The sequence below is a fragment of the Ranitomeya variabilis genome, chromosome 2, assembly GCF_051348905.1.
Source record: "Ranitomeya variabilis isolate aRanVar5 chromosome 2, aRanVar5.hap1, whole genome shotgun sequence".
In the NCBI taxonomy this organism is placed as follows: Eukaryota; Metazoa; Chordata; class Amphibia; order Anura; family Dendrobatidae; genus Ranitomeya; species Ranitomeya variabilis.
This window is the reverse complement of record NC_135233.1, coordinates 185630918-185655174: the sequence shown is the minus strand read 5'-3', so window position 1 is coordinate 185655174 and position 24257 is coordinate 185630918. Positions and strand designations below refer to the sequence as shown.

General features: G+C 42.2%; 1 protein-coding gene across 1 annotated transcript in view; it reads left to right on the top strand.

Moving 5' to 3' along the window:
* The window catches only part of SNX9 (sorting nexin 9), a 204090-nt gene that overhangs the window by 164746 nt on the left and 15087 nt on the right, over positions 1 to 24257 (top strand). Inside the window, exons 12-13 of the mRNA XM_077283293.1 lie at positions 4436 to 4539; positions 20968 to 21045. Coding sequence (XP_077139408.1) covers positions 4436 to 4539; positions 20968 to 21045 — 182 coding nt within the window. The remainder of the gene's footprint in view (positions 1 to 4435; positions 4540 to 20967; positions 21046 to 24257) is intronic.

Here is a 24257-nt window from a genome sequence, read left to right as displayed (position 1 = left end):
TTGGTGACAGGTGTAAGGTTATACAGAGTTCATGAATTTTGAGTCCTACATGGTAGCAGATTTTCTAGTCCTCTAATGATGATTTCATGCTGATTAAAATGGCGATTTTATCAAAACTATAGCAAGTATTTACAGTGTAATTCAAAATAATGCCACTGACTCACATATTCCGATCACTATCCTTTTACCAAATGGTAGAGAGAGCTATAATAGCCAAATTCAATAATGATGTTGTTTCCGAAAATCAATAATTGATGCTGGCTTATATTTTTTACTTCCTTGTTTCATTTTAATTGCAAGTCATAGAAGAAGAATGAGATCTTACATTTAATTTTTAAAGTCACCGCATTTTCCAAGAGTACAGGTTCATCCGCATAGAATGTAGTGTGTTTCGTCTCACCACTATCAAGATGCAGAACTTGTAACGGTTTTCATTTTTATTTCATAATAGTAGTGCACATGAAAATAACCAACTTTGTAACATATCTTATCAGAGAAATCTGCTTCTTTATCTTCCTGTACTGATCTTTCATTCTCAATTCTAGGTTAAAAGCTGTTAAATGTTTATTCAGTGAGGACACATTTTTACATTACTGAGATAGGAGATGGCAGTTGGTACTCGAGAGTCTTTGGAGATCAGAGGGGGAAAGAGGAGTGATGACATCAACAAACTGGAGCAAGTTCAGAGAAGAGCGACCAGAATGGTGACCGGTCTGCAAACCATGTCCTATGAGGAACGGTTACAGGATTCGGGAATGTTTAGCTTGCAAAAAAGAAGACTGAGAGGAGACTTTATAGCCGTCTACAAATATCTCAAGCGCTGTCACATTGTAGAAGGATCATCTTTATTCTCATTTGCACAAGGAAAGACTAGAAGCAATGGGATGAAACTGAATGGGAGGAGACAGATTAGATATTAGAACAAACTTTTTGACTGTTAGGGTGATCAGTGAGTGGAACAGGCTGCCACGAGAGGTGGTGAGTTCTCCTTCAATGGAAGTCTTCAAACAGAGGCTGGACAGACATCTGTCTGGGATGATTCAGTGAATCCTGCTTTGAGCAGGGGGTTAGACCAGATGACCCAGGAGGTCCTTCCAACTCTACCATTCTATGATTCTATGATCTAGAGCAGTGTTTCGCCAACTCCAGTCCTCACAGCCCCCAACAGATCATGTTTTCAAGATTTCTTTGATATTTCACAGGTGATGGAATTACTATAAAGGTATCAGAAATTGCCACAGGTTCTCTCACCTGTGCAATACTAAGGAAATCCTGAAAACACGATGTTTTGGGGGTAATGAGGACAGGTTTTTGGAAACACTGATCTAAAGAGCAGATACAAACATTCTACTGAAAATTTTCTTAAAAGGACAGTTACAGTTTAAATCTATGGTATAAAAAAGTGTAAATACTTCAGATGAACTTGCAGCAGAATGTTTGAGTTTCCTTTTAGCTTCTCCTTCCTCCCCTTCTGCTCTCCATAGAATCTTATAAGCACCAACTGTCATCTCCTATGTCAGTAATGGGAAAATCTGTCTTCACTGAATACAGATTGTTCACTTTCAATACAAGGGTGAAAGTATCCCAGAACTAGAGGATGAATAAGTAAATCTTATATGTTACATTGCAAAATTGGTTATTTTCCTGTGTCCAGAAAATGTATTAAATAAAAATTAAAAAGGCAAGTTATTGTTTAAAAACTACACATAAAATCTCTCTTGTTCTGTCACTTGCATCTGTAAGAAGACAAGGAAGACATTTTTTTTTTCTTCAGGATTGCTAGTATTTTTGTATTTATTAAAATTTACATTTATAGTTTCGTACTGGCCTTGTTTTTTATAAAATCTTTAAATATATTTTGAACCAATGCAATTCTTTACAAAAGTAGGTAATTAATGTTAGTAAAAACCCGATCAAAAAGTCCAAAGTAGTTAATATAAAATCATGAAAATTTTATTTAATAATAGTACATCAGATTTATAACATGAATAGAGCAAATGCAATAGAAAATAATATTTAAAATATATAAAGGGCGAACCTAACCAGGATTAGAAATTATATATTTAGTAATTGCCACATAAAAAGTACAAAAGACGTGGTTAAAAAAAAAATAGTTAAAAAAATTATAAATGCATAAAAATGTGATAACCATAAATGGGCACCCGCTGAGACAGTGATCTCATGCGGAAAATGCTAGTGTGTAAACAGTGTGCAAGCCAAAGTGCATATGCAAGAGAGTTGCCTTCTTCAGCGCGCCGAAACGCGCGTTGGGGGAGGGTGCCATCCAGGAAACCGGGATCTTAAGAGCATAGTAAGTACATATCTATCATGACCGCATTATGTTTTCTTATTATTATCAGTCTCTTTTCCCGTGTGCCAACACTTGCTGTTATCAACAGCAACGCCTAGTGGTATTTTTGTACAGTTCAGCCTACTGTATTTTTCGGACTACAAGACGCACTTTTTCCCCCAAGAATGTTAGGGGAAAATGGGGGTGCGTCTTGTAGTCGCAATATACTTACAAATAATGTGGCAGCGGCGGCGGTCCCGACCGATGCAGCCTCCCTTCCCATGCTGGTGCGGCTGTGGCTGTGCTGCGGGCAGGGGCTGTGCTGCGGGCAGTGGCTGTGCTGCAGGGCTGTGGCAGCGTCTCTCTGGGCTCAGTGTGGGGGCTCCGACGGCATTTCGTCCAAGCCCGGAGGCCCCCCGCTCATCCGTTAATGGTATGTTGCGGTGGCCTCCGAGAACATGGGCACCGGGAAAATGGCCGCTGGGCCAGCGCACGCTCAGATTCAAATCTCGTCAAGGAGATCTCGTCTCCCGAGATCTCGGGGCGAGATCTCAGCAACAAGATCTAAATCTGAGCGTGCGCCAGCCCGGCGGCCATTTTCCCCGGCTCCCATGTTCTCGGAGGCCACCGCAACATGCCATTAACAGATGAGCGGGGGGCCTCCGGGCTTTGACGAAATGCCGTTAGAGCCCCCACTGAGCCCAGAGAGCTGCTGCCAGAGCCCCGCAGTACAGCCCCTGCCTGCAGCCCAGCCACTGCCCCGGAGCCCAGCCACTGCCCCGGAGCCCAGCCACTGCCCCGGAGCCCAGCCACTGCCCCGGAGCCCAGCCACTGCCCCGGAGCCCAGCCACTGCCCCGGAGCCCAGCCACTGTTCCGAAGCACAGCCCCTGCCCTGGAGCACAGCCACTATTCCAGACCACAGCCCCTGCCCCAGGGCACAGCCACTGTTCTGGAGTGGAGCACAGCCCCTGCCCCGGAGCACAGCCACTACCCCGGAGCACAGAGCCTCCACCCCTGCCCAAGCACAGAGCACCAGCCTGGGATGGGATTTCCTGGAGGCCCACGCACCAGCCTGGACCACCGAAAGACACCTATGACCACTTCTCCACCTGTGCCGATCCCTTCACTGGTAAGCTGAATTCGGACTGTAAGACGTACCGCCATTTGAAACATTATTTTTTTTACCTTATTTTTATTCTGAAAATTTGGGGTGCGTCTTATGGTCCTTTGCGTCTTATAGTCCGAAAAATACGGTAATTACTATTTCAACTCTCTTGCATATGCACTTTGGCTTGCACACTGTTTACTGACTAGCATTTTCCGCATGAGATCACTGTCTCAGCGGTGCCCATTTGTGGTTATCACTTTTTTATGCATTAATATTTTTTTTACTATTTTTTTACCACGTCTTTTGTACTTTTTATGTGGCAATTACTAAATCTAGAATTTCTAATCCTGGTTAGGTTCGCCCTTTATATATTTTAAATATTATTTTCTATTGCATTTGCTCTATTCATGTTATAAATCTGATGTACTATTATTTAATAAAATGTTCATGATTTTATATTAACTACTTTGGACTTTTTGATCGGGTTTTTTCTTTCTGGTTTTTTCTTTGGCTAATTTTCCCAATTGTCCTTCACTACTAGTCTTGCTCCCTTAACAGATACTATCACACTACATAGCGGTACTACTAGTATTATTATTATTATCATCACCACTACTACTATCATTCTCCAAGCTATGCAGCCGTATTTGTTAGTTCTATAGAAAAATTATTTTCTCTAGCTAGGGTGGCACCCTCGTTTTGGTATTTTATAATTATTGTTAGTGCCTAGTATTTGCGATCATTTGTTTTCTTTTGTTTTTAGAGAAAGCTTCTTTCTGCTATCCAAAGTTAGTGGCACTTTAATGTTTGTAACTAATTGCATCTGACAGCTGGGGAAAAACTAAAATGACAGTGTTCTGCTAATGATAATTAGCTTATCTTGTTGTAATGTGTTGGTCTTTATAAAACTCCCTTTTTTTTGCTGTGGCATCGGATGACTAGATGTGCAAGGATAGAAACCTTTTCTAGTTTAACGTGTTTTATTAGTTATGGAACTGTGTATGATTGTACTCTAAATATGTTTTTGTTTCTATAGGGAACAAAAGTGTGAAGCGGTCAGCAGGTTCACCAGATCAATGGATGATGGTGTGAAGGACTTACTTAATGTAGGCCAGGAGCACTGGAAGCGATGCACAGGACGTATGTTAACTAACAAATAACATAGGTTTATTTTCAGTATTCTTTTTATTTAAATGCAGTCAGCAATGCAAACAGCATGACATACAGAACAAGCTTAACCCTGTTTTTTGTTTTGCATTTAAGTTTTTCTTTCCCCTCCTTCCCAGAGCCATAACTTTTTTTATTTTTCCGTCAATATGTCCATGTGAGGGCTTATTTTTTGCTGGATGAGTTAGTTTTTGAACAATACCATTGGTTTTAGCAAGTCGTGTACTAGAAAATGGGAAAAAAATTCCAAGTGCGGTTAAATTGCAAAAAAGTGCAATCCCACACTTGTTTGGCTTTTTTGTTCGGTTCACTAAATGCTAAAACTGCCATTATGATTCTCCAGGTCAATACGAGTTCATAGACACCAAACATGTCTAAGTTATTTTTTATCTAAGTGGTAAAAATTTTCCGATACCCATAGAGTCTCCATTTTTCGTGATCTCGGGTTGGGTGAGGGCTTATTTTTGCGTGCCGAGCTGACGTTTTTAGTGATATCATTTTGGTGCAGATATGTTCTTTTGATCGCCCGTTATTGCATTTTAATGCAATGTCGCGGTGACCAAAAAAAACGTAATTCTGGCGTTTTGAATTTTTTTCTCGCTACGCCGTTTAGCGATCAGGTTAATTCTTTATTGATAGATCGGGCGATTCTGAACGCAGTGATACAAAATGTGTAGGTTTGATTTATTTTTTTTGTTTTATTTTGAATGGGGAGAAAGGGGGGTGATTTTAACTTTTATATTTTTTTAGTTTTTTTCGTATTTTTACAAACTTTTTTTTTTTTTACTTTTGCCTGCTTCAATAGCCTCCATGGGAGGCTAGAAGCTGGCATAGCCTGATCGGCTCTGCTACATAGGGGCGATGCCCAGATCGCCCCTATGTAGCTGAATTACAGTATTGCTATGAGCGCCGACCACAGGGTGGCGTTCACAGCAATCTGGCATCAACAACCATAGAGGTGTCCAGGAGACCTCTGGTTTTCATGTCGACGCACCGCTGACCCCCGATCACGTGACTGGGATCAGCGGTGCGTGCATTTCAGGCCCGATGGCTGGAAGCGCTTGTTAAATGCCACAGTCAGAGTTTGACAGCGGCATTTAACTGGTTAATAGATGTGGGCAGTTTGCGATTCCTCCCGTACCTATTGCGGGCAAATGTCAGCTGTTGAAAACAGCTAGCATGTTAACATGTTGTAGTTTTGAGGTCGGCTCACCGCCGGAGCCCACTTCAATGCGGGGGTACTGACCTTGGACGTACTATTCCATCCGAGGTCAGTAAGGGGTTAAGGTACTGGAAACTGTCATAGAAAGGCGCCGGGCCTCTCTGACCTTTCCCAGTGCCTGCGCACTGCAGTACTTTGCTCTGCCCTCAACTGGGCAGACAAAGTAAGCCTGCGCCGGAGCCCCGGCAGGAAGACATGAAGAGGACGTCATAGCATGAAGATAGGAGGCGCTGGACCCGGATTGCGACGCCCATCAGACCGGACCGCAGCGGCACCGCCCCTGGGTGAGTATAATATAACCTGTTTTTCTTATCTTTCAGGTTACATCGGGGGCTTATCTACAGCATTACAGAATGCTGTAGATAAGCCCCTGATGCCGGTGGCCTTAGCTCATATACGATTTTTGGGGCGACAGACTCCCTTTAATATCCACTATCCTGGTATATATGGTCCCCTCATCCCCATCCTGATACACATGGCCCCCTCATCTCTATACTGGTATGCATGGCCCTCCTCATACCTACTCTGGTATGCATGGCCCCCTCATCCCTATCCTGGTATTCGTGCCACCTCATCCCTATCCTGGTGTGCATGGCTCCCTGATCCCTATCCTGGTAGGAATGATTGCGCTCATCCCTATCCTAGTATGCATGGCCCCATCCCTACCCTGGTATGCTTGCCTACTCATCCCTATCCTGGTATGGAGGGCCCCCATCATGTCCTAGTATGCAAGGCCCCATCCTTATTCTGGTATGCAGGGCCCCTATCTCATCCTAGTATGCATGGCTCCATCCCTATCCTGGTATGCAGGGCCCTCATCTTGTCCTAGTATGCATGGCCCCCTCCTGAGTTTGATATGATCGGCCCCCATTCCGGTCCTGGTATGCATGGCCCCATCAGAAAGCATTAAAAAAACATTACACTTACCTTCCCGGCATTTCCTAGCAGTGTCCTGCTCTGTTGCCAGCAGCTGTTTATGCTTATAAGCAGCGCATGGCAGGGACGTCATGCGCTGCTCACAAGCAGAGTACAGCTGTCAGAATACTCGCTGCCCAGCATGCCAGGACTGCGCGCAGAGAGCAGTGAGTATTCATTGCTCTTCAGTTCCGTGCAGCTGCTGGCATTGGAACAAGATGCTGCGAGGGAGTGCCGGGAAGGTAAGTGTAATGGTTTGTTTTATAATGTTTTCTGATGGGGCCAATCATACCAGAATAAGGATGGAGCCAATCATACCAAGACGATATTAAAGATAAATGAATATTCATTGCCCTCCATGCCCATGGGTGTGGAATGCAGTGAACATTCATTTCTCTTTAGCAGCGGGCACAGGAGTTAGCCGCAGCGGCCGGCTCCAGCTTTCTGTGACCCGCTGCTCCTCCACTACCCACCACAGCCAGAACTGGTACATCCACAATTTTGAGGAAAAACGTGCTCCTTATAGTCTGAAAAATACAGTGCTTTACAGAGCTGCAAAGCCAATACCTGATGACGAACTGCCCAGGAAACTCCCATGGCTCGCATAGAGTGTGCCCTAATCCTAAATGCTAAATCCTATATAGCAGTCTTGATCCAGTAGGCAATGATTGCTTTAGAAGAGGCCTAACCCCTTTAAGGGCCCTCTGGTATAATAATAGCCTGAATGAGGCAGTGGCCGATAATTAGTATCTTGCGGCTCTAACCACGTCCGACCTGTGTAGAGCCAATAGGATGAAATGGTGCCAGACTATAGGAAGGTAAAATAATGTCTGAGAGAAATGCGAGAAAAGACTGAACTGGCCTCAACATTACCCTATCCCGGTGAAAAACAAAGTACGGAGCGTGACAAGACAGACCTGCAAGCTCCGAGACCCTCCTAATAGAAGTGATGGTGATAAGGAAAGCTACCCTATAAGAGAGAAAAGAATTAGAGATCTCTCTTGTAGGATCAAAAAGCAGAGACTAAAGAGCCTCCAAAACAAGATTCAGGTCCCAAGAGGAGTCCAATAGGTTGGACTAACGTAGAGCAAAGTTTTAGCCCGAGGTTTATATGCCAAATCATAATAGCCAAGGCAGACACCTAACCCTTGAAGAAGCCAATCCGGACTGTAAGAAGAAGAGCAGCGCTCGCAAGAAAAGAAGACATTGACTAATTGGCCTCTGTTGACACGGGACTCATTAGCACTGGGCAGCCCGCCACAGGGCGTTACCAATAGGCTATGATCCAGATGCTTTGCATACTGTGTGAACACTGCTGCAGATTATTTATTTGCACTGGTGTGCCAAGCGGCCAATCCCTGATTGTAGGCTGGCTGTCTCATTTGATATCCCCGCACCAGTGCAGTCGCCATCTTTACTTGGGCCCGCTGCACCATGATAGTGTATTTGAGTTGAGGCCTGGACAGGTAAGCACCTTTGTCTGTTTTTTCTGTGGTATAGACTAAATATTTGTAGACTCACACCAGTAAAAATAAGCCCTCCAAGTGCAACGGTAGACTCGCAATGAGGATGGCTTCCGGGCTTTAATCATAATCTGGATCACTGATTCAGACATATCTCCTGCTCTCAAAATCACGACTTCAACAGCCACTCCGTTAAATTGTGCGCCCATAAAGTTGGATGGAAGGACGGACCCTGGGACAGAAGGTCCGGGCGGTTCAGAAGAGCCAATGGGGCATCCGACAGGTGATTGATGGGCCCTCCGATACCATTCTAGAGCAATGAGACTGACTGGAACACCCTCTGCCTGGTATTCTTGAGAGGTCTGGGTTATAGCAGTAGAGGAGGAAGAGGCAAGACAGAGAGAACTGGGACAAAGAGATTACCAGTGTGCCGATTGCGATCCCCTCAGGGTCCCCAATACCTTGCCATAAATTTCGGCACCTTGAGGTTTAGTCTCGATGCCATTAGATCGACACCTGGTGCGCCCCTCCACTAACAAATCTGCCTGAACAGCTCCTGGTTAGGAGTCCACACTCCTGCCGGTAGCTGCTGGTGACACCACCTGAGATACTGGCAACAGCGAAGGGGGAGACAAATAGAGAGTGTATTGACCATTCCCAAGAGGCTAGAAGCATCCTATGTTGAGACCTTGACTGAAATTGAGCAAATGGCACAGTCTCGAACATCTTTCCTAGGACCTTCATGCAAAATCGTAGGGAATCCCTGCTGTGATGTTTTAAAGTTCTGATGGAAGACTGAAGAGATCTCTTCCCTTCTGGAAGAAATGCTAATGTCTGAATGGTGTTAAACACTAGGGTTGAGCGACCTTGACCTTTTTAGGGTCGAGTCATGTTTTGCGAAACCCGACTTTTTGAAAAGTCGAGTCGGGCGAAATCGGCCGATTACTGCGAAAAGTCGAGGATCGGCCGGAACACGAAACCCTATGCACGTCAATGGGGTTTTTTTTTTTTGTTTTTGTTTTTTTCTCTCTCTCTCTCTCTCTCTCTCTCTCTCTCACTCACTCACTCACTCACTCACTCACTCACTCACTCACTCACTCACACTCTCACTCTCTTTACACATTGCAAATCCCTGCTGCGCACAAGCGCTAAAATGATCATAGGCGTGCACGCCCCTAACCCCTATGTCATCACTCTGCCCACACTCCTTCATTGGCTGAAAAAATGGCGCTAAACGCGTCATACGAAACGCGACTTTGGCGCCAAGATCGCGTACCGCATGGCCGACCCCACACAGGGATCGGGTCGGGTTTCATGAGACGCCGACTTTGCCAAAAGTCGGCGACTTATGAAAATGAACGATCCGTTTCGCTCAACCCTATTGAACACCGTTCCCAAAATACATAGCTGCTGTGTCGGAACCAAAATATACTTTGTCCTGTTGACAATCTGAATGAATGAAGAAAATGTCCAGCTTCACTGAATCCGTGAAAAAAAGGTTTCTTTATTCACAAACTTGTGACATAGAGGATATAAACTTCAGCACAAATCATATGAGTGTAAATCTCATCGCGTTTCTGAAGATTAAGCTCCCTTAATCATGACTTTATTCAGTCATAACAAGCCATATTAAAAACATGTAAAAGTCTTACGCGTTTCAGGTGCATGCCGTCATAGGATATACAATTAAAATCACAGCCAGAATAAATATCAATGAATAACCAATCACAGATGACAAATGATTAATCACATATGCACAAGGTGTGAATGCAAACACAGCAGCAAAGAGACAGAGAAAAAAACATATCAATAAATATAAAATAGATCATTTCTTGAGTTCATGCCCATCGGATATCTCGTGTCCAACTTTAGAATCCAGAATGCATCCCTTGAAATCAATAATTTCTGTTTGTTTTCAAATGCATAAAAAGCAAAATGTGTGATGTCTCCTTGGTGAATATTCACAAAGTGTTTTGAGGCACCGGAATAAGCCGCATTTTTGTTTTGAATATTGGCTAAATGTTCAGCTATGCGTCTCTCTTAATTTTTCATGTAGTACAACCAACATATTGCATTTTGCACGACAAACAACAGATGCAGTAAATTACATATTGTGTATCACAATTCATGAAAGACGTAATCTTCTATGAAAAACCTGAAAAAGAACTACTAGATTTAGTTTTATCAAGTTCGTAAATGGACACATTGCAACGATTACCAGCACATTTATAAAAACCAGTTGTGGACAACCAGGATTTAGGAGTAGAATGTTGTTTGAGAACACTAGGAGAAAGCACTTTGCCTAAACTGAAACCTTTTCTTTCTACTTATTTGCAGCCATTTCTGTTAATTTTACGTAATTTGTCATCCTGATTCACTACAGGTAAATATTTTTTCACTATATTTTTTATTAAGTGAAATTAGGGACTATAAGGGGTAGAAATGTAACAATGGAATCTGAATGAGTAGGGGGAAGGGCTCTGGTAGATGAAAGGGATGTAGGTTGTCTACAAACATTGCTGAAAGCTTCTCTGATATCATAACAATTATAACCTCTATCTATCAAAAGTTCAGTAACAACATGACTTTCCTGTAAAAAATATCTTGATTAGAACATAAATGTTTGATTCTGTTAAACTCACCATAAGGGATTGCTTTGATAGTACGTTTCGAATGAGAGGAGGAAGAAAGAAGTAGAGAAAATGTTCCTCCCACCAAGCCATGTCCATCCTGTGAGACAGGCAAAAAGGTATTAGAATCGGTTTCCAGTGTTTTGGTTTTGACACCTATTGTTTTGTCTGAGGTTCAATTGGGAGTTTTAGAAAAGGGAATCAATTAGATTTATTTCAGACTATAAAAGACATAAACAGATTTACAAGATTGACGGTTAAAAGACATTTCTTCACAGACGATATTGGTACACAATCATCATTTATTCAACGCCCTATGACTATTGAGAATTCTGCTGCTTTTTCCTTTCAGGAACAAAAAACTATCACAACTTCATCTCTGTAGATGCAATCCGGATGCTAAACGCAACATTGATGTTCATGTAATTCCTCAACTTCATCATATTATCCCTTGCAATCCAGAGTTCTATCCCTGGATTTATTTCAGTCATTGGTAGAAAAAGATCTCAAAATGTTAGATCCGCAAACTAAGATGTGTGACTATTTCAATAATTTGTCAGCAAATGAATCTCTGGCCATTAAGGAATTGCAAAATAATTCCAACATTGTAATCAGACAATCGGATAAAGGGGGGTGTACAGTGCTATTAGATATTGATTTGTATATCAGTCTGGTACACACTGCAAACTTAATGATTCATCTACCTATCTACCACTTTCATCTGATCCAACTACACCATACAAATCCAAACTTCTGTGTTTGGTGCCGGATGGTATTCGGACTGGTGTTTTAAATTCTAAAATTGGTAAATGGCTAATACCTGATCACCCTAGTGTGTCTATTTTTCATGGCCTTCCCAAAACCCACAAAAATGTATTTCCCCCTCCCCTTCGTCCTATTATATCTAGCATCGGATCTTTAAATGTAAATTTGGGTTCATGGGTCGATAGTCATTTGTATCCATTGGTTGTCAGAATTCCAGGGTACCTTAAGGATCGCTCACATATCTGCTCAAACATATTTTTTTTTATTTTTGAGAACATTTTTTTTTACAAATTCTTGATGCTCCTATGGGCTCGAAATTTTCACCTTCGCTTGCAATTTTGTACATGGCTTGGTGGGAGGAACATTTTCTTTTCAATGATTCTAATCCTTTTGCTGATGATATATTGGTTTGGCAGATATGTGGACGATCTGATCTTTATATGGCAGGTTTCTACAGTAGATCTGGAAAAATGGCATATGTATCTTAATACCAATTATTTAAATTTTATCTTTTACCATCAGTGGTGTAGGCACAAAAATTCCTTTTTTGGATGTATTGTTAACAGGTGATTCCATTTTACATACGATACATACTTCGGCATATAGAAAAGGTAATAAGGTAATTAATGAAACTCTCTACTCCTTTCTTCCTCCTCTCATTTGAAACATACTATTAAGGCGATCCCTTATGGTGAGTTTAACCGAATCAAATATTTGTTCTAATCAAGATATTTTTTTTACAGGAAAGTCATGTTGTCACTGAACTTTTGATAGATAGAGGTTATAATTGTCATGATATCAGAGAAGCTTTCAACAAGGTTTGTAGACAGCCTACATCCCTTTCATCTACCAGAGCCCTTCCCCCTACTGATTCAGATTCCATTGTTACATTTTCTACCCCCTATAGTCCCCAATTTCACTTAATAAAAAATATAGTGGAAAAATATTTACCTGTAGTGAATCAGGATGACAAATTACGTCAAATTACCAGAAATGGCTTCAGATATGTATCACGAAAAGGTTTCAGTTTAGGCAATGCGCTTTTTCCTAGTGTTCTCAAACAACATTCTACTCCTAAATCCTGGTTGTCCACAACTGGTTTTTATAAATGTGCTGGTAATAGTTGCAATATGTGGATTTACGAACTTGATAAAACTAAATATTCGTTCTTTTTCAGGTTTTTTACAGATTACGTCTTTCACGAATTGTGATACACAATATGTAATTTACTGCATTTGTTGTTAGTCTTGCAAAATGCAATATGTTGGTTATACTACACGAAAAAATTAAGAAACGCATAGCTGAACATTTAGCCAAAATTCAAAACTAAAATGTGGCTTATTCTGTTGCCTCAAAACACTTCGTGAATATTCACCAAGGAAACGTCACATTTTGCTTTTCATGCATTTGAAAATATTTTTAATCTTATTCGGGGTGGAAACAAACAGAAACTATTGACTTCAGGGGAGGCATTTTGGATTCTAAAGTTGGACACGAGATATCCGATGGGCATGAACTCAAGAAATGATCTATTTTATATTTCTAGATGTTTTTTTTTTCTCTTTGCTGCTGTGTTTGCATCCACAACTTGTGTATATGTGATTAATCATTTGTCCTCTGTGATTGGTTGTTCATTGATATTTATTCTGGCTGTGATTTTTATAGTATATCCTTTGACTAAGGGTGCTGCATGCACCTGAAACGCGTAAGGATTTTTCATGTTTTTAATATGGCTTCTTATGCCTGAATAAAGTTTTTTTTTTTCAATTTTTCATCAGTGGTGTGCCGCTATCCTCAAAATTTTTCCTTAATGGTTTCCTATGTGGTCTCTATTTATCCCTCTGAACCATAGCAGCGCCATAACCAGGGCCAGGATGTTCATGAATACCCTAGGCGCTGTGGTCAGTCCGAATGGGAGTGCCCTGAAGTGATAGTGATGTTAATTCACAGCAAAATGAAGAAATCGCTGATGGGCTGGAAAAATTGCCACATTATTATTATTATTATACATTTTTATAGCGCCATTTATTCCATGGCGCTTTACATGTGAATACGGGGCAATGTAGACAAATACATTAAACATGAGCAAAAAACAAGGCACACAGGTACATAAGGAGGGAGGACCCTGCCCTCGACGGCTCACAGTCTGCAGGGGATGGGTGAGGATACACTAGGAGAGGGTAGAGCTGGTTGTGCGGCGGTTCAGTAGGTTGAGGCTCACTGCAGGCTGTAGGCTTGTTGGAAGAGGTGAGTCTTCAGGTTCTTTTTGAAGGTTTCTATGGTAGGTGAGAGTTTGATGTGTTGGGGTAGAGAGTTCCAGAGTATGGGGGAAGCACGGGAGAAGTCTTGGATGCGGTTGTGGGAAGAAGAGATGAGAGGGGAGTAGAGAAAGAGGTCTTGAGAGGATCGGAGGTTGCGTGTAGGTAGGTACCGGGAGACCATGTCACAGATGTATGGAGGAGATAGGTTGTGGATGGCTTTGTATGTCATGGTTAGGGTTTTGAACTGGAGTCTCTGGGTGATAGGAAGTCAGTGAAGGGCTTGGCATAGGGGAGAGGCTGGGGAATAGCGGGGAGACAGGTAGATTAGTCGGGCAGCAGAGTGTAGGATGGATTGCAGTGGTGCCAGAGTGCTAGAGGGGAGTCCAGAGAGTAGGAGGTTGCAGTAGTCAAGGCGGGAGATAAGGGCATGCACTAGTGTTTTTGTGGTGTTGCCGTCAAGGAATACGCGGATCCGGGAAATATTTTTGAGTTTGAGGTGGCTGGAGGAGGCAAGGGCTTGGATATGTGGCTTGAAAGAGAGGGCAGAGTTGAGGATCACCCCGAGGCACTGGGCGTGTCAGACTGGGAAAAGTGAGCAGCCATTGACATTGATGGATAGGTCTGGTGGAGAGGTAGAGTGACATGGGGAAAAGATGATGAAGTCTGTTTTGTCCCTGTTCAGTTTTAGAAAACGAGCAGAAAATAAAGATATAATAGCATACAGACATTGTGGGATTTTGGTAAGTAAGGAGGTGAGGTCAGGTCCGGATAGGTAGATCTGCGTGTCATCGGCGTAGAGATGGTACTGCAAACCGTGGGATACTATGAGCTGTCCAAGGCCGAAGGTGTAGATGGAGAAGATGCTCCATACAAAATACACCCCATACAATGCTCCATAAAGTTTATGATGGGCCCCATAAGATGCTCCATACAAAAATATGCCCCATATAATGCTGCACAAGGTTGATTGTGGCCCCATAAGATGCTCCATAGAAACATTTGCCCCATACAATGCTGCATAAAGGTTGATTATGGCCCCATAAGATGCCCCATAGAAAATGTGCCCCATATAATGCTGAATAAAGGTTGATTATGACCCCATAAGATGCTCTATAGAAACATTTGCCCCATACAATGCTGCATAAAGGTTGATTATGGCCCCATAAGATGCCCCATAGAAAATGTGCCCCATATAATGCTGCACAAAGGTTGATTATAGCCCCATAAGATGCTCCATAGAAACATTTGCCCCATATAATGCTGCATAATGGTTGATTATGGCCCCATAAGATGCTCCATAGAAACATGTGCCCCCTATAATGCTGCATAATGGTTGATTATGGCCCCATAAGATGCTCCATAGCAATCTGAAACCCCAATGGCTCACAGGTTCACAGGAGCAGGTGTATAGCCAGGGAGTAATCAGAGGTCAGGAGCTGGATGCAAGGCAGAATACTCTAGCACAGACTGAAGGCTGGGGTGGAGTTTTATAGCAGTGCACATGAGACCAAAGACGCCATCTTGGAAAAGGGCAGTAATGCACAAAAGGTAAAAAATGTTCAGAGTCCTGACAGCGACCGCCGAATCTGCCGGCTTCGTTACAGGTACATTTTGATCACTGTGATAGGTTATATCACAGTGATCAAAATAAAAAAATAGTAAATAAAGCCCCCCCCTTATCACCCCCATAGATAGGGTAAATAATTAAATAAATAAAATATATTTATTTTTATTAAATAAATAAAATATATTTATTTTTATTTTTCCACTAGGGTTAGGGTTAGAACTAGGATTAAGGCTAGGGTTAGAACTAGGCTATGTGCACACGGTGCGGATTTGGCTGCGGATCCGCAGCGGATTGGCCGAAGTGGATTGGCCGCTGCGGTTTCGTGCCAGTTTTCCATCACGTTTACAGTACCATGTAAACCTATGGAAAACCAAATCCACTGTGCCCATGGTGCGGAAAATACCGTGCGGAAACGCTGTGTTGTATTTTCCGCAACATGTCAATTCTTTGTGCGGATTCCACAACATTTTACACCTGTTCCTCAATAGGAATCCGCAGGTGAAATCTGCACAAAAAACACTGGAAATCCGCAGTAAATCCGCAAGTAAAACGCAGTGCGTTTTACCTGCGGATTTTTCAAAAACAGTGGGGAAAAATCCGCACACGAATCCGCAACGTGGGCACATAGCCTTAGGGTTAGGGTTGGAATTAGGGTTAAGATTAGGGTTAGGGGTGTGTTGAGGTTAGGGTTAGGCTTGTGGTTAGGGTTATGGTTAGGGTTGGGATTAGGGTTGGTTGTGTGTTGGGGTTAGGGTTGGGATTCGTGTTAGGGTTGGGATTAGGGTTAGGGGTGTGTTGGGGTTAGGGTTGTGGTTAGGGGTGTGTTAGGGTTGTGATTACGGTTATGATTAGAGTTGGGATTAGAGTTAGGGGTGTGTTGGGGTTAGTGTTGGAGTTAGAATTGAGGGGTTTCCACTGTTTAGGCACATCAGGGGGTCTCCAATCATGACATGGCGCAACCATTGATTCCAGCCAATCTTGCATTCAAAAAGTCAAATGGTGCTCCCTCCCTTCCGAGCCCCGACATGTGCCCAAACAGTAGTTTACCCAAACATATGGGGCATAAGCGTACGCAGGAAAAATTGTACAACAATTTTGGGGGTCTAATTTCTCCTGTTACCCTTGGAAAAAAAAAAATGGGGGCTAAAAAATTATTTTTGTGGGGAAAAAAGATTTTTTATTTTCACGGCTCTGCGTTATAAAATTCTGCGAAGCACTTGGGGGTTCAAGGTGCTCACCACAAATCTAAATAAGTTCCTTGAGGGGTCTAGTTTCCAAAATGGGGTCACTTGTGGTGGGTTTCTACTGTTTAGGTACATCAGGGACTCTGCAAACGCAACGTGACGCCCACAGACCGTTCCATCAAAGTCTGCATTTCAAAACGTCACTACTTCCTTTCCGAACCCCGACATGTGCCCAAACAGTGGTTTACCCCCACATATTGTGCATCAGCGTACTCAGGACAAACTGGACAACAACTATTGGGGTTCAGTTTCTCGTGTTACCTTTGTGAAAATAAAACATTGCGGGCTCAAAAAATCATTTTTGAGGGAAAAAAATGATTTTTTATTTTCACGGCTCTGCGTTATAAACTTCTGTGAAGCACTTGGGGGTTCAAAGTGCTCACCACACATCTAGATAAGTTCCTTGGGGGGTCTAGTTTCCAAAATGGGGTCAGTTGTGGGGTTTTTGTTCTATTTAGGCACATCTGGGGCTCTGCAAACGTAACATGATGCCCGCAGACCATTCCATCAAAGTCTGCATTCTAAAACATCACTACTTCCCTTCCGAGCTCTACCATGCGCCCAAATAGTGGTGTACCCCCACATATGGGGTATGAGCGTACTCAGGACAAACTGGACAACAACTTTTGGGGTCCAATTTCTCCTGTTACCCTTGTGAAAATAAAAAATTGTGGGCTAAAAAATAATTTTTAAGGTAAGAAAAATGATTTTTTTTTTCATTGCTCTGCGTTATAAACTTCTGTGAAGCACTTGGGGGTTCAAAGTGCTCATCACACATCTAGATAAGTTCCTTGGGGGGTCTAGTTTCCAAAATGGTGTCACTTGTGGGGGAGTTCAAATGTTTAGGCACACAGGGGCTCTCCCAATGCGACATGGTGACCGCTAACGATTGGAGCTAATTTTTAATTCAAAAAGTGAAATGGCGCTCCTTCCCTTCCAAGCCTTGCCGTGTGCCTAAACAGTGGTTTATCGGTGTACTCATGCAAAATTGCCCAACAAATTTTAGGATCCATTTGATCCTGTTACCCATGTGAAAAACAAAAAAATTGAGGCTAAAATAATTTTTTTGTGTAAAAAAAAAAAAAAAGTACTTTTTCATTTTTACGGATCAATTTGTGACGCACCTGGGGGTTGAAGTGCTCACTATGCATCTAGATAAGTTCCTTGGGGGGTCTAGTTTCCAAAATAGGGTCACTTGTGGCGGAACTCCAATCTCTAGGCACACGGGGGCTCTCCAAACGCGACATGGTGTCCGCTAAAGATTGGAGCCAATTTTTCATTCAAAAAGTAAAATGGCGCTCCTTCCCTTCCGAGCCCTGTCGTGCGCCCAAACAGTGATTCCCCCCCACATATGGGGTATCGGCGTACTCAGGATAAATTTGTACAACAACTTTTGGGGTCCAGTTTATCCTTTTACCCTTGGTAAAATAAAAAAATTGTTGATAAAAGTTCATTTTTGTGACTAAAATTTAAATGTTAATTTTTTCCTTCCATGTTGCTTCTGCTGCTGTGAAGCACCTGAAGGGTTAATAAACTTCTTGAATGTGGTTTTGAGCACCTTGAGGGGTGCAGTTTTTGGAATGGTGTGAATTTTGCGTATTTTTAGACCCCTCAAAGTGACTTAAAATGTGAGGTGGTCCCTAAAAAAAATGGTCTTGTAAATTTTGTTGTAAAAATGAGAAATCGCTGGTCAAATTTTAACCCTTATAACTTCCTAGCAAAAAAAAATTTTGTTTCCAAAATTATGCTGATGTAAAGTAGACATGTGGGAAATTTTATTTATTAACTATTTTGTGTCACATAACTCTCTGGTTTAACAGAATAAAAATAAAAAATTTGAAAATTGCTAAATTTTCTAAATTTTTACCAAATTTCCATTTTTTTTTCACAAATAAACGGAAAAATTATCGACCTAAATGTATCACTAACATGAAGCTCAATATGTCACGAAAAAACATTCTCAGAATCGCTAGGATCCGTTGAAGCGTTCTTGAGTTATTACCTCATAAAGGGACACTGGTCAGAATTGCAAAAAATGGCCAGGTCATTAAGGTCAAAATAGGCTGGGTCATGAAGGGGTTAACAGTTGTTGTAGAGATGTGTCTGCTGCTAGAACTCTGTGTGGCATTGACCTGGTCTCTAATCTGAGCTGCTGTTAACCTGCGATTTCTGTGGCTGGTGACTTGGATAAACTTATCCTCAGAAGCAGAGGTGACTCTTGGTCTTCCTTTCCAGGGGCGGTGCTCATGTAAGCCAGTTTCTTTGTAGCGCTTGATGGTTTTTGCCACTGCACTTGGGACACTTTCAAAGTTTTCCCAATTTTTTGGATTGACTGACCTTCATTTCTTAAAGTAATGATGGCCACTCGTTTTTCTTTACTTAGCTGCTTTTTTCTTGCCATAATACAAATTCTAACAGTCTATTCAGTAGGACTATTAGCTGTGTATCCACCAGACTTCTGCACAATACAACTGATTGTCCCAACCCCATTTATAAGGCAAGAAATCCCACTTATTAAACCTGACAGGGCAAACCTGTGAAGTGAAAACCATTCCCAGTGACTACCTCTTGAAGTTCATCAAGAGAATGCCAAGTGTGTACAAAGCAGTCATCAAAGCTTAAGGTGGCTAATTTGAAGAACCCAGAATATAAGTCATATTTTCCGTTGTTTCACACTTTTTTGTTAAGTATATAATTCCACATGTGTTAATTCATCGTTTTGATGCCTTCAGTGTGAATGTACGAGTACAATTTTCTTTGTCATGAAAATACAGAAAAATCTTTAAATGAGAAGGTGTGTCCAAACTTTTGGTCTGTACTGTATATACACACACACGCCTGTTTTAGCAATGGAATGGCGTGGCACAGCTGTCAGTACCAGAGAGACGTCAACCACAATCTGTCCACCATCTTTGTCAGCTTTCCCACCTGAGTTGGATATAGAATGGACTCCAAACTAGAACTGGATTCTGAGCGATGAGGAGAGAGAATCCCTTGAGGAGGGGAACAAAATATGGGCGTCCCCCCTGTGAAGGTGAAGGCCGTCTGGACCTCCTTTGCAACCAGCCATATTGGTGCGTGGTGGCTGGAGGATCCGACTCACTTGCCGCAGTGATCGGAGCTACTGGAGTAGTAGTGGTCAATGACAAGAGTTCGACAACTGTAACCAGTGTCATGGACACCCTGGTTAGTTCGGTTACAGACTGAACTAAACCATTAGCCCAGGCAGGAGTGGTACAGGCAGTACAATGGACCACAGACTGACCAGTGGAAAACGTACAAGTTTAACAATCCTAGAAATGGACGAGTGCATGCTGTGCTAATGGGCATACCCGGTCTTCTCTAGACTCAGACATTATGAGCGATAGAGAAAGTGAAGAGTTATAGTCGCCTATGGTGGGTCGGTGGGCAAGAGCTAGTTGGCTTACCAACCTTCGCCCCAGTGCCTGACTATCAACAGTGTCAAGGTACATTGGTCCGGCCATACTGGCGCCAGAAGATAGACTGAAAAATTACTGCCTGTATTCTCTGTGCCTACATGGGTGAAACTTAGTGCGCACTTACTTTGTTTCTCAGAAACGTCATCTGAAAAACACAAAGCAAAAATGGTTAGATCCAACGTAAGACAGGTCTGAGACAAATCTTGCGTCCTGCTATACTAAACTGAGGAGGCCTGGCTTCAGCAGGCGAGTGATAGTCAATTTATGTAACTGCAGTAATAGTGTCCGCCTCTGGATGGCAGCAGACTATCCCATGGCTCTGTGTCCTCCAATGAGATGAATGAGAAATATCAATTCATGTCCTCTAACCTATTTAGATAGATACTTTTTGGCAGAGATAATTTTGGCTTTTGGGAACCAGCTACAATAGTGTTTCTGTGTGTGTGTGTATAATAATCTTTATTTTGATATAGCGCTAACATATTCCGCAGCGCTTTACAGTTTGCACACATTATCATCACGGTCTCCGATGGGGCTCACAATCGAAACTCCCTGTCAGTATGTCTTTGGAATGTGGGAGGAAACTGGAGTGCCCAGAGGAAACCCACGCAAACACAGGGAGAACATACAAACTCCTGTATTGTTATGACTCTTTAAATGCGAGGATGAGAAAGATGAAAATATTCTCATCAAAGGGGTTTTCTGGATTAAGAAAGCTTGGATTGGAGTATGGAATGGTATAAAATGAAAAATTAACCATTACATTTAACTTTTTATTTATTTATTTTGTACTATTTATGTTTGTTGACATGAACCTTGAGAGACAGATTATATGCATTATAAAGTATTACACATTTTTTTTTTTATATTGATCATTTATTTGTTGTTTTATAGCATTACCCAAAGAGTATCAGAAGATTGGAAAAGCATTGCAGAATTTGTCGCTAGTGTTCAGCTCTAGTGGCTATCAAGGTATTTCCTGCAGATAAATCATATGTTCAAGGTTATACTTTTATTTTGTGGGGTTATATAAAAAAAAAACTTTATATATATATATATATATATATATATATATATATATATATAAATTATAAAAATTATTAGTGATGAGCGAGTGTACTCGTTGCTTGGGTGTTCCCGAGGACGCTCGGGTGATCTCCAAGTATTTGTTAGTGTTCGGAGATTGTTTTCATCACCGCAGTTGAATGATTTACAGCTACTAGCCAGGCTAAGTACATGTGGGGGTTGCCTTGTTGCTAGGGAATCCCCACATGTAATCAAGCTGGCTAGTAGCTGTAAATCATTCAGCTGCCCCGAAGAAAACTAAATCTCCGAGCAGTCATAAATACATAAATAAAGACCACCCGAGCAACGAGTACACTCGCTCATCACTATAAATTATCAAAACATTGAAACAGTATTTATATAATGGACCATTATGGTTTTCTATTGTATAGACATAGATTTTCTTCTAGTATTCTTTTTAATGATAGTAAATTGGCTGTAAACAAATGGCTGATTCATTAAAGTGAACCTTTCAGCAGGATTGTGCATAGTAATCTGCAGACTCTGTCAGATTGGCACCGTTATACTGATTAAAATGATACCTTGGTTGATGAAATTAGTCTTGTGGTTGTTTAATCTTTATTTGTACTTTTCAGTTAATGAGATTCTCGCCCTTCGGGCCGGCCTGTGGGGGGGGGGGGGGGGGGCTCTTGCTTACATATTCATCCTTATGGCTTACGACAGGTCACCCGATCCCTCAGTGATCTCCCCCCTATTTTAGATGCTGCATATCTTATTGTTTGAAAAAATTAAAAAAATTACATTCATCATGCAGGCGTTGACGCCTGTGCTGTAGCATGGTATGATCTATAATATCCATATTTTCATTTGATTTTGTCATATTAATTTCTTTAGAAAAAAAATATCTTGATCAAAATGGCGGCTGCGCCTGTGCAGTAGCATAATTTGGAGCGTGATAGATGGGCTCCATCAAGACAGCGCCAGCGGCGCCTACACAGTAGCATCTATCTGATCGCCGATGGATGTTACTGCGCAGGCGCCACCGCTGGCGCCATTTTGATTGAGTCAAATTTTTTTTTTTTCGTTTCTTAAATCAAAATTGCACAAACATTTTCTCACTTTGTGTTTTTACACAAATCCTGGCATTCTTTGCCAAAACGGGGAGGCATGGTAAAGCTTGTCCATCTCATTTATAAATCATTTATGATACTTCATTCGCTGACTGGAGGCACGTTTCTGGTGGAGGTGCATACCAGTTTTATAAGGTGTGTCTAATTTATTAAGTTGCATTCAAAATACCAACCTTAATGAATCAGGCACGATATCTCCATCTATTCATGATGTTTACGGGTATGTACCCATGGGCCGGACTTGGCTACAGAACAAATTTACACCAAAATAAGCATAAGGCTAGAGTCACACTCGCAATTTTAAAATCGGTCCGATTTTGATGCAGGAGAGTCTGACAAGTGTAATGCAAGTGTCATGCGTTTTTATGCAAGTATAATCCGATTTTTCACACCTAACATCCGATTTACATCTGAATGCAGTGCGATTGCTATCCACCTGCAATTCGATTTTAACATGAGCTTTTACATAGAGCAATTCTCTAAGTCATTTACACATAATTTTCAAAGGAAATATTCTTCAAAACACACACATATATTTATCTACTAGATGGTGGCCCGATTCTAACGCATTGGGTATTCTAGAATATGTATGTAGTTTATTTATAAAGTTTTCGGAACAATGCAATTTATACACAGGATTTGGCCGGCCGCGGCCAATTAGCGAAGCGTGGTTCAAATTCCACGCTAATTTGTGGGCGGACTGTTCCTGTCGCTGTTTGGTCATGCCCGGCCATGAGCAATCAGTGAAGCCAAGGCCGGCTCCAGGTTTTTGAGGGCCTCAGTGGGGCCTCCTCTTTAACACATACCACGATTCATGATGCACAGATACAGCAGAGAAATATAGCACAGCCAAGTAGCGTATAACACAGCCCACGTAGTATATAACACAGCCGATGTAGTAAATAGCACAGACACATAGTATATTGCCCAGCCACGTAGTATATTGCCCAGCCACGTAGTATATTGCCCAGCCACGTAGTATATTGCCCAGCCACGTAGTATATTGCCCAGCCCACGTAGTAAATAGCACAGACATTGCCCAGCCACGTAGTATATAGCACAGACACGTAGTATATTGCCCAGCCACGTAGTATATTGTCCAGCCACGTAGTATATTGTCCAGCCACGTAATATATATTGCACCGCCATGTATTATATAGCACAGAGACGTAGTATATAACACTGCTCATGCAGTATATAACACAGGCCATGCAGTATATAACACAGGCCACGCAGTATAGAGCACAGCGATGTACTATATTGCCCAGCCACGTAATATATACCACAGCCACGTAGTATATAGCACAGCCCACATAGTATATAGCACAGAGATGTAGTATATAACACAGCCCACGCAGTATCTAACACAGCCCACTTAGTATATAGCAATGTGGGCACCATATCCCTGTTAAAAAAAGAATTAAAATAAAAAATAGTTATATACTCACCCTCCGTCGGCACCCCGGATCCAGCCCAGGCGTTTACCGATGCTCCTCGCGACGCTCCGGTCCCAAGAGTGCATTGCGTTCTCGCGAGATGATGACGTAGCGGTCTCGTGAGACCGCAATGCATGGACCGGTCACCGGAGCGTCGCGAGGAGCGGGAAAGGCCTGGGCTGCATCCGGGGGAGGGGCGGTGGGGGGGGGGGGGCGACGGAGGGTGAGTATATAATAATTTTGTATTTTTTTTATTTTTAACATTAGATATTTTTACTATTGATGCTGCATAGGCATCATCAATAGTAAAAAGTTGGTCACACAGGGTTAATAGCAGCGTTAACAGAGTGCGTTACACCGCAGCATAACGATGTCCGTTACCGCTGCCATTAACCCTGTGTGAGCGCTGACTGGAGGGGAGTATGGAGCGGGCACTGACGGCAGGGGAGTAGGGAGCTGCCATTTCGCCGCTGGGATTTCCTTGGGATTTCCGTGACAGACAGACAAACAGACAGACAAACAGACGGAAGTGCCCCTTAGGCAATTATATATATAGATATATATACGGTATATGAGTGAGGAATAATGAAGA